Genomic DNA, 12,555 nt, shown 5'->3' with positions numbered 1-12,555 from the left:
ACAGCAGCTTTGTCTCACAGACAACAGTTTATCCCGGAGGAAAAATGGGTTTACCAAATTTGATAAGGATGCCCCCAAGAAATCTAATCACTTCGAAAAAACTGTAGCCTCTATAGCGTCCACAGACCTTTAGGGAAAGGAGAGATAATTCTGGAACACCAGGTTCTCTCATCAAGCCCAAATTGAAAAGAATCGTTAAAAACTGTGGCAATTATCGCCTTCACAAGCTAATTGTTGACGGACGGACGGACGACATACTACGTATAAAAAATAATGTTTTGTAGTGAAGTGGATGGGAAAAAACGTATTTCTAGGTGTTTATTTTATGTAGTTAGAGTACAATTTACACAACTTAAATAAAATTTTCTCGTTATCACTTGAAGACAGTACAAGCACAATATGTCTAACACATGAAAGAAAGCAATACATCGGTACGTTATTCATAACCAGTCAAGAATGTATATTATCATTTAATCGTGTGAATAGCATGTACATGCAAGTCCAGGGTATATATATATATATATATATATATATATATATATATATATATATATATATAAGCGCGTTGTATTACCTTTATTCTTATCTTATATAAAGCTACCTGAATAGAGTTTTATTACAGGTATTGCAATCTTAAATAGCTACCTGAATATATTAAAACACTGTCAATGACTAAAGTCTGGTATTACATAGTGATTGTCTATTGGGTCGTCTAAATACATTATCTAAATCTGCCTTAAATGGTTTTATATTCGATTGCCATTTAATAACTTAATTTAAAAATGGACAAGATAGACTTTGTCTCGATTTAATATATTCATTTTTCATAATCTATTTTTGAACTATTATAGCAGAAACGTCCGACTCTGTTTCATATTTGCAACTATGGAAGTGTTTGTAAATTGCGTTCACAAATAAAGCATATCCCCTGTTATGCAATTTAATTAAAATTATATGTCTTTGGCATCACCTAGCAATCACATACCTAAAATATCACAAGAATCAAATCGCTAATATCTGAAACATCCCAATCTACAATTAACTAAGATCAGTGACATCACAGCCTATAACCAGCTTAGATCTGGGGCACAGCAATGAAACAACCCTTATCTGAGACATCACAGTCCACAAACACCTTAGATCTGAAACAACTCTTATCTGAGACATCACGAACAACTATCTTAGATCTGGGGCATCACAGTCTACAACTACCTTTGATCCGAAACAACTCGTATCTGAGACATCACACAGCCTACAACCAGTTTAGATCTGATAAATCATTACTATAGATCTAGAACATCACGACAATCAAACAACTTATATCTGAAACATTACGACCTACAAACATCTTAGATCTGAGACATCTCAACAATCCCCAGAACAACTTGTATCTGAAACATTACGACCTACAACCACAGTAGATCTGAGACATCCCAACAATCCTCAAAACAACTTATATCTGAAACATTACGACCTACAGTCACCTTAGATCTGAGACATCACAACAATCCTCAACACATCTTATATCTGAAACATTACGACCCACAGCCATCTTAGATCTGAGACATCGCAACAATCCTCAACACATCTTATATCTGAAACATCGACCTACAGCCATCTTAGACCTGAGACATCACAACGATCCTCAAAACATCTTATATCTGAAACATCAAACACAACAATTAAAGACTTCTTATCTGAGACAGCATCGCTTATAATCAGCTTATGTTAGACATATGTAATTCTCTGTGGATTGTGTTTTTGTGCTTTTTTTTATTGAGTTTCCTCCCACTGCTAAAAACCCCTACGCGCAAGCGAATTGTTGAAATAAATCTGAACCTTGTGTTAGTCCCGAAATGTCCTAGTTTGTGTCGAGTGGACGTTAAACACCATTTCTCCCTCTCTGTTTGTTTTATTGATTTGTGTTATATTTTGATTTTATTTCAGTCATCATGTCGAAACAGAGGAAGTATAAATGGCTTTTTCTTGGCTGGAAGAAGTATGCACTGGATCCCGGTAAGGAAACATAACTTATTTAAACAATCTGATTAAAACGCAGATCCTATCCTATTTCGTTTCGTTTTTTATAGCTCAAAGTTCTGTTTTACTTCTCTTTACTACACTAGGATCTGGAAGAGTTGTTATCATTGACGTGTTCTGGATGATGCGAGGGATTAGCCGATTAGCCAAAGAAACGGTCTGTTACGGCGATCTTTTGGCCTGTAATACACTAGAAACATCAATGCTGATTGGTTAATCAAATATCTGACGCCATAGGGTCAAAAGCCGTTCGTATGACCTCTGACGCGACCTCCCAATACAACTGGTCAGATCTTTATGTAGTGTAGGCCATCGAAAGTATAAAAAAAAACGAAATATAGATCTGTATTTTTATCAGATATTTATTTTAAAAAAAGCAAAACAAGAAATATAAAAGAGGACAATTCATATAAATATTGATTTCTATATTCTTTATGAATAGTTCTTGTATAATATTGTCTTGTACTGCTATATTCCATTAACCTGGAGGCGGCACGGTGGATCAGTGAGTAACATGCTGGATCACTAGCCTGGAGGTCACTGTTTCGATACCGGTGATGGCCTGACAAGGACAGATGTCTAGTCGTTCGGATGGTACGAAAACCGAGGTCACGTGCACACATTGATCCCTTGGCAGTTGGACATCGATATAAGAGTAGGCCGTAGCACAGCTGTCCGGGCAAAATTCCCCTCATAACACACTGCATTAGCCCAGTCGGAGCAAAACAGTAGGACGTTAAACCCCATTTCATTTCATTTCATTAACCTAGATAATTTTAAATATCTGTTACGTCTTTGGTGATATGGAGATTTTGGGTTGTCTAGTGGTTTAACGAGTGTGCGTGAAACCATAAGGTCTGCCATTGAGTCCAGGGAGTAGGATCGCCTGGTCAACCTCGTGGGTTTTCTCCAGGTCCTCCGGTTCCATCCCACTGTTAAAGACCCGTAAAAGCAAGCGAATTATTGAAATAAAATTGACCATAACCCAGTCAGTTTTGCGTGGACGTGTTAAATCCCACTTTGCAAGGTAAATCTAAATTGTGTGAACACTTTTATATTTTACTACTTTCGGGTACCTCGGTGGTTCTGTTAGGAAGGCGTAAAAAAAACCGTGACAGTTGGAATTTGAATAAGAGTACGCTGTAGCGCCACTGTCAGGGCAAAACTTCAGTAGGACGTTAAACCCAATTGTATTTTTTTACTACTTTCGAAATGGCCAAGTTTATAACTATAGCGTATTTGTCTCATTGGTAAATGGGTGTCAGAAATAGATAATTAGTAAATTAATTAGATACACACGGGTCAAGGGTAAGTTCATCAAACGATATGTAAATAACTAATTAGCATATTATGTATAGGATATTTATATTCACGCTCAGGCTCTGTACATATATCTTTAACAAACTCGTACAACCGTAGTACAATACCAATGACCCAATATATACGATACTTGTACAACCATATATAGTAGGCTATAATACCCATGACCCAGTATATATATATACCATACTCAGGTGTTATAGTATAATGTTTCTGTACTTTTACCTACAGGTCAGTGGAAGGGCTAGAATTTGTGACGCGCGTGGTGGTCCTTGAGATTGTCCCCTCCTCGCTCGCACCGAAATCCACAACACAATACATAACAAATATACTTAAACTATTAAACAAAATACGGGTTTTCGTGGGAAAAGAGTTAATCTCGTCCCCATCTTCTGAATTGAATGCCTAGAAAGCCACAATCATTACTATACGGGGGGTTGGATGGCCGAATGGCCGAATGGCCGAATGGTTAGCACGTGCGCGCTGCGCTGTATCGCAAGGTCTGTCATTGAGTCAACTGGCGGGGTTTCGATTCCCCGGTTGTACGTGACAAGGAGTAGGATCGCCTGTCCAACCTCGTGGGTTTTCTCCGGGTCCTCCGGTCTCCTTCCACTTCTAAAGACCCCTACGCGCAAGCGAATTATTGAAATAAAATTAAACCATGTGTTAGTCCCGAAATGACCAAGTTTGTATCGAGTGGACATTAAACCCCATTTCTCTCTCGCTCTCTCTGAAACAATTAAGCAAATAATGTATCGTTTCTGAATAAATCAATTTATTTGCAAGTACCATATTTTATTTATCTGTATAATATTATATTGTGTCATCATTATTTGCCAGTGATGTAAAAATGGTTCTTCATAATTTCAGATTGGCGCCTCCTTGTTTGCTAGTAATATTGGTAGTGGCCATTTTGTCGGATTAGCAGGATCTGGCGCCGCTGGTGGAATTGGTATTGCTGTATTTGAACTTAATGTAAGTCGGTCAAATCATTAAAAAAAAATTGAAAATTCCTAATAATAAGTGATATCCAAGAAGTATTAGAACTAGTAAGCATACCCCGCCTTGTACCCGACCGTGGTGCCATTCTTCTCTGCTTGCAGCTCTCACCTTCAGATTGGGCTCTTAATGTAACCGTATCTGTATTATATTCTAATTTATGACTTTGACTCTTTTCATACATGGTAAACTTAAATCTCTAAAATCGACAATTCTTAAAATCGGCACCCTGATTTCATTCTGAACTGTCGTGTTTAAAATCGGTTCTTGATTACATTGTGAATTACTGTTTTTAAAATCGGTACTTGGTTACCATTGTGAGTTGCAATTCTTAAAATTAAATCTAACACAATCAATGATTTAAATTACATCTATTAAGGAGATTCATGGTTAAAAAGATAGCCACGGGTTTCGAGATGGTTTTTTTTCCCTAACAACGTTTTAATGTATCAGTTGATTACAGCTCTGAGCAACGAGGGGGGGGGGGTGTTGGGTGTTCTCAGAGGAGCTGTAAAATTGACGGACACTGTATGTCTAGGTTTTTTTTATGGTCGACAAATTTTTCACGGGGAGTGGGGGGGGGGGGGCGAAACGTTTTGCGTGGGGGGGGGGGGGGGCTGGTTGACTAATGTCCGCCCTTTATGTATCCTTTCAGACGAGCTTCCATTCTTAAAATTACTACTTTAAATAAATCTCCATTTAAGAAGATCAAAGTTTTCATGGTGTATTTTTAGGAACTAACAAACTAGAATAAGTTAATTATTCTCTAACCTTGATATATTTCAGGCCATCTTTATATTAATGATATTAGGATGGATTTTTGTTCCTGTTTATACAGCTGCCGGTGTAAGTTTCCATTTTATAATAAATCGGTTATTGGATTATTGGTTTATTATTGTCAAGCTCCAGTAGTTACCTTGATCCTCCAACTTAAAACCTATAAATATAAAACAACATATTGGCTAACTGCTCTTAGCAAGCGTGGCTCCCCATACAATGGAATGGTTACTGTTCTGGGCCTGTTTCACGAAATTTTAACTAAGATAAAATCCAAATTTTAGTAATTTGATTGGATAATATTAGGTTGATTTTAGTGCTTAGCCAATCAAAATTGAAGTATCTACTAAAATTTGGATTTTATCTTTAGTTAAAATTTCGTGAAACAGGGCCCTGTTTATTGTATGGGGAGCCACGCCTATTAAGAGAATGTGCCAATGGTTCACTATTCGTGAAATGGTAAATAAATATAAAAGAACATTCTATCTTATCAGGAGCCACGTTTGCTCATATTCCTGAAGCAATGGCCCGAGAAATCCCTCTTTGAGTGGGATTAGGTCTAATCAAACGAAAGACTGAGAGGAGTATGAGTATGGCTTTGAGTTACTATCCAGGAGATCCCAAGTTCGATCCTTGGGATCTTCCGGCCTTGTCAGTGATAAAGGACGAAGTGTCCAACACGAAACCGGCTCTGACATCCCGTGTACATCATCGAAACTACGTTAAGTTAAAGATCCCTGTTGGAAATCGAAGTAAGAGTAGACAGCTGTATAGGGTGAAACCTGGTGTGTGTGTGTGGGGGGGGGGGGGGCGTGAAGTCACAAGGTCTGTCATTGAGTCAAATGGTGTGGTTTTGATTCCTCGCTTGTACGTGACAAGGAGTAGATTGGCCTGTCCATCCTCATGGGTTTTCTCCGTGTCCTCCGGCCAACCTCCCACAAAGACCCCTAGCTGCGCACAGGCGAATTATTGAAAAAAAGAATTGAACCATCTGTCCTGAAATGAGCCAGTTTGTGTCGAGTGGACACCCCATTTCTCTCTCTCTTTCTTATTTTGGGGAACACTACATTTTTTTATATACAAAATCTGTTATTTCTCTGACTTATTTAAACATAAAGTCTCCCCTGACTAAAGTCCCTGGTTGTATAAGTTTTGAATATTGTATTATTATAGCTACCCGAGGTTATTGCCCCAGATACGATTGTTTAATGTAAAACTAAAAAGATGATACCTCGACTTGAAGGAGTATTAAAGGCCAATAGTAATAAAATACCATGGCAAACTGAACAATGAAAATACTGTATACTTAGTAATGCAAAACAACTAAATAGATTTGTTCTGTAGGTCAATGGCGTGTGCCGTATATTAATTATACTGGGTTTATCTTCAAAGGCACGATAAGACGCAAGAGTGTTCACATAAATGTACAAAATGAAATGAAATGAAATGGGGTTTAACGTCCTACTATTCTGCTCAAAACTGGTCAAATGAAAACGGGCATACGCCATACAGTGTGATATGAGGGAAATTTTACCCGGACAGCGGCACTAAGGCCTACTCTTATATCGAATTCCAACTGTCACGGGACCAGCGAAGTTATCACTGAAGTTTTAACAGTATGTGGCACTGATTAGTATAGTTCTGGTTATTCGAGACTCAGCCTTGCTTCTCCATTTTTTAAATTGTATCATTAAATAGCCGAAGCGTCCTAATCTACTTAAAATCGGAGCGACCCGATGTCCTAGGGAGTTGATTATGGGCTTGTCATGTTAATACTTGTGAATAAATGTCTAAATAATAGTTTATATAAGATTTGAAGCCAAAATAAGACCTGCAATAGGCAAATATATCTCTTGCACAATGTATCTTTAATAATCGATGTTAAATATGGCGTGAGGCGGGCGCCAGTGATTTGTTTTCAGACATGTTAACGAAAATTATCCTATATTTTCTTTAGGTATATACCATGCCAGAATATTTACGGAAGAGATTTGGAGGACAAAGAATCAGAATTTATTTGTCTGTTTTAGCTCTTCTGTTGTATGTTTTCACAAAAATATCGGTAATTATAATAATTTTATAATAGCATCGGGTGTGGCAAGGGACAAATGGGTAGTGTGTGTGGCGAGTGCAGGATGAGTTGGAAGAGAGACGAATGTAGGATGGGTGTGGTGAGAGACGAATGCAGAGTGGGTGTGGTGAAAGACGAATGCAGAGTGAGTGTGGTGAGAGACGAATGCAGAATGGAATGAGTGTGGTGAGAGACGAATGCAGAGTGGATGTGGTGAGAGACAAATGCAGAGTGAGTGTGGTGAGAGATGAATGCAGAGTGGATGTGGTGAGAGACAAATGCAGAGTGAGTGTGGTGAGAGATGAATGCAGAGTGGATGTGGTGAGAGACAAATGCAGAGTGAGTGTGGTGAGAGATGAATGCAGAGTGGATGTGGTGAGAGACAGATGCAGAGTGAGTGTGGTGAGAGATGAATGCAGAGTGAGTGTGGTGAGAGATGAATGCAGAGTGGATGTGGTGAGAAACAAATTCAGAGTGAGTGTGGTGAGAGATGAATGCAGAGTGGATGTGGTGAGAGACAAATGCAGAGTGGATGTGGTGAGAGACAAATGCAGAGTGGATGTGGTGAGAGATGAATGCAGAGTGGATGTGGTGAGAGACAAATGCAGAGTGGATGTGGTGAGAGACAAATGCAGAGTGGGTGTGGCGAGAGACGAATGCAGAGTGAGTGTGGCGAGAGACAAATGCAGAGTGAGTGTGGCGAGAGACGAATGCAGAGTGGATGTGGTGAGAGACAAATGCAGAGTGGATGTGGTGAGAGATGAATGCAGAGTGGATGTGGTGAGAGACAAATGCAGAGTGAGTGTGGTGAGAGACAAATGCAGAGTGGATGTGGTGAGAGATGAATGCAGAGTGGATGTGGTGAGAGATGAATGTAGGATGGGTGTGGTGAGAGACGAATGCAGAGTGAGTGTGGTGAGAGACACACGCAGAGTGAGTGTGGTGAGAGACGAATGCAGAATGGAATGAGTGTGGCGAGAGACGAATGCAGAGTGGATGTGGTGAGAGACGAATGCAGAGTGAGTGTGGTGAGAGACGAATGCAGAGTGGATGTGGTGAGAGATGAATGCAGAGTGGATGTGGTGAGAGACAAATGCAGAGTGGATGTGGTGAGAGACACACGCAGAGTGGATGTGGTGAGAGACACACGCAGAGTGGATGTGGTGAGAGACACATGCAGAGTGAGTGTGGTGAGAGATGAATGCAGAGTGGGTGTGGCGAGAGACGAATGCAGAATGGGTGTGGCGAGAAAAGATTGCAGAGTATGTGTGGCGAGAGACGAACGTAGAGTGTATGTGGCGAGACACGAATGCAGAGATGGTGTGCCGAAGGACGAATCCATAGTGGGTGGTGTGCATAGATACATTTACAGATTGAGTGTTGCGAGACAAATGCAGAGAGGGTGTGCCTAAGTTGTCTAGGTGACATTTATTAATTGAACAGTAACACACTAACACTATTTATGGAATAACAATTACTGGTTTATTAACATGCAACGTTTCGACGATGATACTTTCGTTTTTAGCAAGCAAATGATAGACGATAAAGACGAGAGTATCATCGTCGAAACTTTGCATGTTAATATACCAGTAATTGTTATTCCATAATAGTGTTAGTGTGTGTGCCGAAGGACGAATTCATAGTGGATGGTGTACCTAGATACGATTACAGAAAGGGTGTGGCGAGAGACAAATGCAGACAGGGTATGCTGAGGGACGAATCCAGAGTGGATGGTGTGCCTAGATACGATTACAGAAAGGGTGTGGCGAGAGACAAATGCAGACAGGGTATGCTGAGGGACGAATCTAGAGTGGAAGGTGTATCTAGATACGATTACAGAAAGGGCATGGCGAGACAAATGCAGACAGGGTATGCCGAGGGACGAATCCAGAATGGGTTGTATACGAACAAAGAATGAGTTTGGGGAGAGACGAATGCAGGGTGGGTGTGACGAGACAGGCACGATTGAAACAACATTTGGCCAGACTCTCCATAAATGGCTCTGGTGTAGACCAACTAAACTTATAACCAAATTTGAATTAGAAGTGGTTCGGGGGGAGGGGGGGGGGGTGTTCGTAATATAAATGGATTTTTATTGAAAATTATATTATCTTTTAATTAAACAGGCTGATCTGTATTCTGGTGCTATATTTTTAACTCAAGCTTTACCGGAACTTAATTTATACGTGGCTGTTATAATTTTACTGGCTGTAGCTGCTCTCTTCACCATTGGAGGTAAGTGATAATCGGTTTAATCTATTTGATAAGGCCAACTTCAAGTTTGGTCACAGGTCACGAGAGGTAAACTGGGCTAGCGCTAATGCCATCCCTAACACTAACCCTGGATCCAGCCCCAAATGCTAAACCTAACCCTAACCTACAACGTCGCCAACAGTCACGTGCCCTAACCTTATTTACATCTCAGCAACCGTGACGAAAATTGAACTGGCCTTAACAAATAGATTTAGCCGTGATACTCAGCACCGGACTTAGGATATAAGCAGCTTTGTACAGAGTATATTGTACGCCCCACCATCACCACCCGGGCCCGTATCTACAGGGGGCGCGGGGGGGGGGGCATGTCCACCCCGCGTGAAATGCTCGCCCCCCCACTCAGAAATTGCTAAAAATCATTAAAGTATACACAGTTCCTTATATTAACCTAAAAAAAACTACGCTTCCCTAAGCAGAAGGAGGTATAATTCAGGCGACTATGCGCTATTAATCCCACGGTATCTCATTACTTTATAAACCATTTTTTTTGTACTAATCTAAAATAGTTTTAAATAAATTTAAAAAATCACGATTTTTTGTTTGTTTGAATACTTATTTTAAAATGCTTATTAGCCGCCTAGGTAACTACATAGCATGATGATTACAACAGTCTGTTAGAATGACCTTTCCGAAAATTTCCTCAAAATGTTCGCCCCCCTACCGAAAGGTAATGCCCCCCCGCTTAATGGTGTCTAGATACGGGCCCGTCACCACCACTACCACTATAAGTGCAATTTTAAAGGCACGCTGAAACATTAAATTGTGGATATCAATACAACCTTATTATAACGTCAAAGGGTAGATAACGTTATATCATCCATGATGTAACAATGTAAATAACGTAATATTCATGAGGTTATTATCCTTGTATTAAGTCTTTTTTCTTTTCTATATAAAACCAGGGTCGTAACTAGCTCGGAGCAACGAGGGGGGCGGGAAGTGTTCTCGGGAGGTGCTGTAAAATTGACGGAAAAAATGTATGGTTATATTATATTGTTGGATGGCCGAATGGTTAGCGCGTCTGTCATTGAGTCAACTAGTGTGGTTTCGATTCGCCGATTGTACGTGACAATCGCCTGTCCAACCTCATGGGTTTTCTCCGGGTCCTCCGGTTTCCTCTCACTGCTAAAGACCCCTGCGTGCAAGCGAATTATCGAAATAAAATTGACCATATGTTAGTTCCAAAATGATTTGGTTTGTGTCGAGTGGACGTTAAACTCTCTCTCTCTCTCTCTCTCTCTCTCTCTCTCTCTCTCTCTGTTATAACAGGTAATTATAGGTGTTTTATTACAGGTGGTTTAACGGCTGTAATTTGGACAGATTTTATACAAACTATCATCATGTTAGTGGGAGGATTTATTCTCATGATAATGAGTAAGTTTTCTTATTTGTATTCTAATACGCCGATATGAAAGTCAAATATAGAGACATTTTAAAATGGTCTTTCAAGTTACATTTATGCTATAAAATCAGTTTTATTACAGATTAGTCAAAAACACAATAGATTATAACCAATAGTCAAAAATCCAATGGACTAATTCGGCAACGTTAAAAAATAATAAGCAAGTGAACGCTCTAACACAGAAAATTAAAATCCAATGGACGATCTCCGTCACATTAGGCAATAAGTACTTGAACTCTACAACACTGAACATCAAAATCCAATACCCAACCTCTTCCACATTAAGCAATAATTACGTGAACGCTCTAACACTGAAAAGCCGTATACAGAGAATTGGTACAAGGTGTTCATTACATTTGAAAAAAACAAATATGTTAAGCATACATTGCCTATTGCAGGTCTCTCTTTCGACCTTAAATGTTATATAAATTATTAATTAGACATTTATTAACATGACAAGACCATAATCAATTCTCGATGCCATCTGATGGGTACGATGTCAAACAGATTTGAATCTGCATAGCTAACCGTAAAAATGGATAATCAAGACTTTGTTTATTTTCGTAATTACGGTAACAATGACAATGAAGGCTACGTTTTTTTTATTTGAAATTCGGGTTTCTCGACTCAGAGTGACGTAATTTGACTGAAATTTTCGGCATATTCTCTTTACGTTATTTATCTAATCTTTGAAGAAGGGGATCACGTGGCTAAGTGGGTAAGACGCTGGCTCGCTTGCCTGGAGGTCGGGTGTTCGATCCCTGCATTGGCCGAGAAAGTTCATCCAGATTTTCCGGCGTGGTTCCTCCTTGTAGGTGATGCAGGACGGAGGGCCTGACAAGGACAGCTGTCTAGTCGTTCGGATGGTACGAAAAACCGAGGTCCCGTGTATATATTGGAATGCACGTAAAAGTTCCTCTGGCATTTGGAATTCGATATAAGAGTAGGCGATAGTGCCGCTGCCCGGGCAAAATTTCACTCATAGCACACTGTATGACATATCCCTGTCTTCATTAGCCCAGTTCGGAGCAGAACAGTAGGACGTTAAACTCCATTTCATTTCATTTCATTTCATCTTTAAAGAAAAGCAACATTGTATACATTATTTTCTCTATTTTCTCTAGGTTTTATAAAAGTTGGAGGATATGAGCGATTGGTAAAGGAGTATTTTGAGGCATGGCCAAACACGACTAAAATACATAAAGGGTTGCCTAACGATAATTATAGTTATACCGATTGTGGTATACCACCAGCCAATTCCATGAACCTGATCAGAAGTGCTGAAGATGGTTCCCTCCCTTGGCCTGGAATAATGTTTGGTTTAACCATTTCATCAGTCTGGTATTGGTGTTCTGATCAGGTACGTAACAAAGATTCACATGGATAAAATACTTTAGATGATAAAGCCTGCCTTAAATCTGTAATAGTAGTCTGCCTATATTGGGAAGGGGGGGGGGGGATAGCCGAATAGTTAGCCCGTGCGCGCTGTATCATAAGGTCTGTCATTGAGTCTACTGACGTTGTTTCGATTCCCCGGTTGTACGTGACAAGGAGTAGGGTCGTGGGTTTTCTCTGGGTCCTCCGGTTTCCTCCCACTGCTAAAGACCGCTACGCGCAAGCGAATTATTGAAATAAAATTAAACCATGTGTTAGTCCCGAAATAACATAGTTT

The 12,555-nt window shown here is 39.8% G+C and overlaps 1 protein-coding gene across 1 annotated transcript in view; it reads left to right on the top strand.

The window, feature by feature from the left end:
- Window positions 1-12,555, top strand: part of LOC126825137 (sodium/glucose cotransporter 4) — a 36,042-nt gene that overhangs the window by 13,421 nt on the left and 10,066 nt on the right. The window contains exons 2-8 of the mRNA XM_050554639.2: window positions 1,948-2,016; window positions 4,231-4,335; window positions 5,146-5,205; window positions 7,094-7,198; window positions 9,334-9,442; window positions 10,775-10,855; window positions 12,008-12,243. Coding sequence (XP_050410596.1) covers window positions 1,948-2,016; window positions 4,231-4,335; window positions 5,146-5,205; window positions 7,094-7,198; window positions 9,334-9,442; window positions 10,775-10,855; window positions 12,008-12,243 — 765 coding nt within the window. The remainder of the gene's footprint in view (window positions 1-1,947; window positions 2,017-4,230; window positions 4,336-5,145; window positions 5,206-7,093; window positions 7,199-9,333; window positions 9,443-10,774; window positions 10,856-12,007; window positions 12,244-12,555) is intronic.

The sequence above is a fragment of the Patella vulgata genome, chromosome 6 (assembly GCF_932274485.2).
Source record: "Patella vulgata chromosome 6, xgPatVulg1.2, whole genome shotgun sequence".
NCBI classification, from domain to species: domain Eukaryota; kingdom Metazoa; phylum Mollusca; class Gastropoda; family Patellidae; genus Patella; species Patella vulgata.
This window is presented reverse-complemented; position numbering and strand designations above follow the sequence as displayed.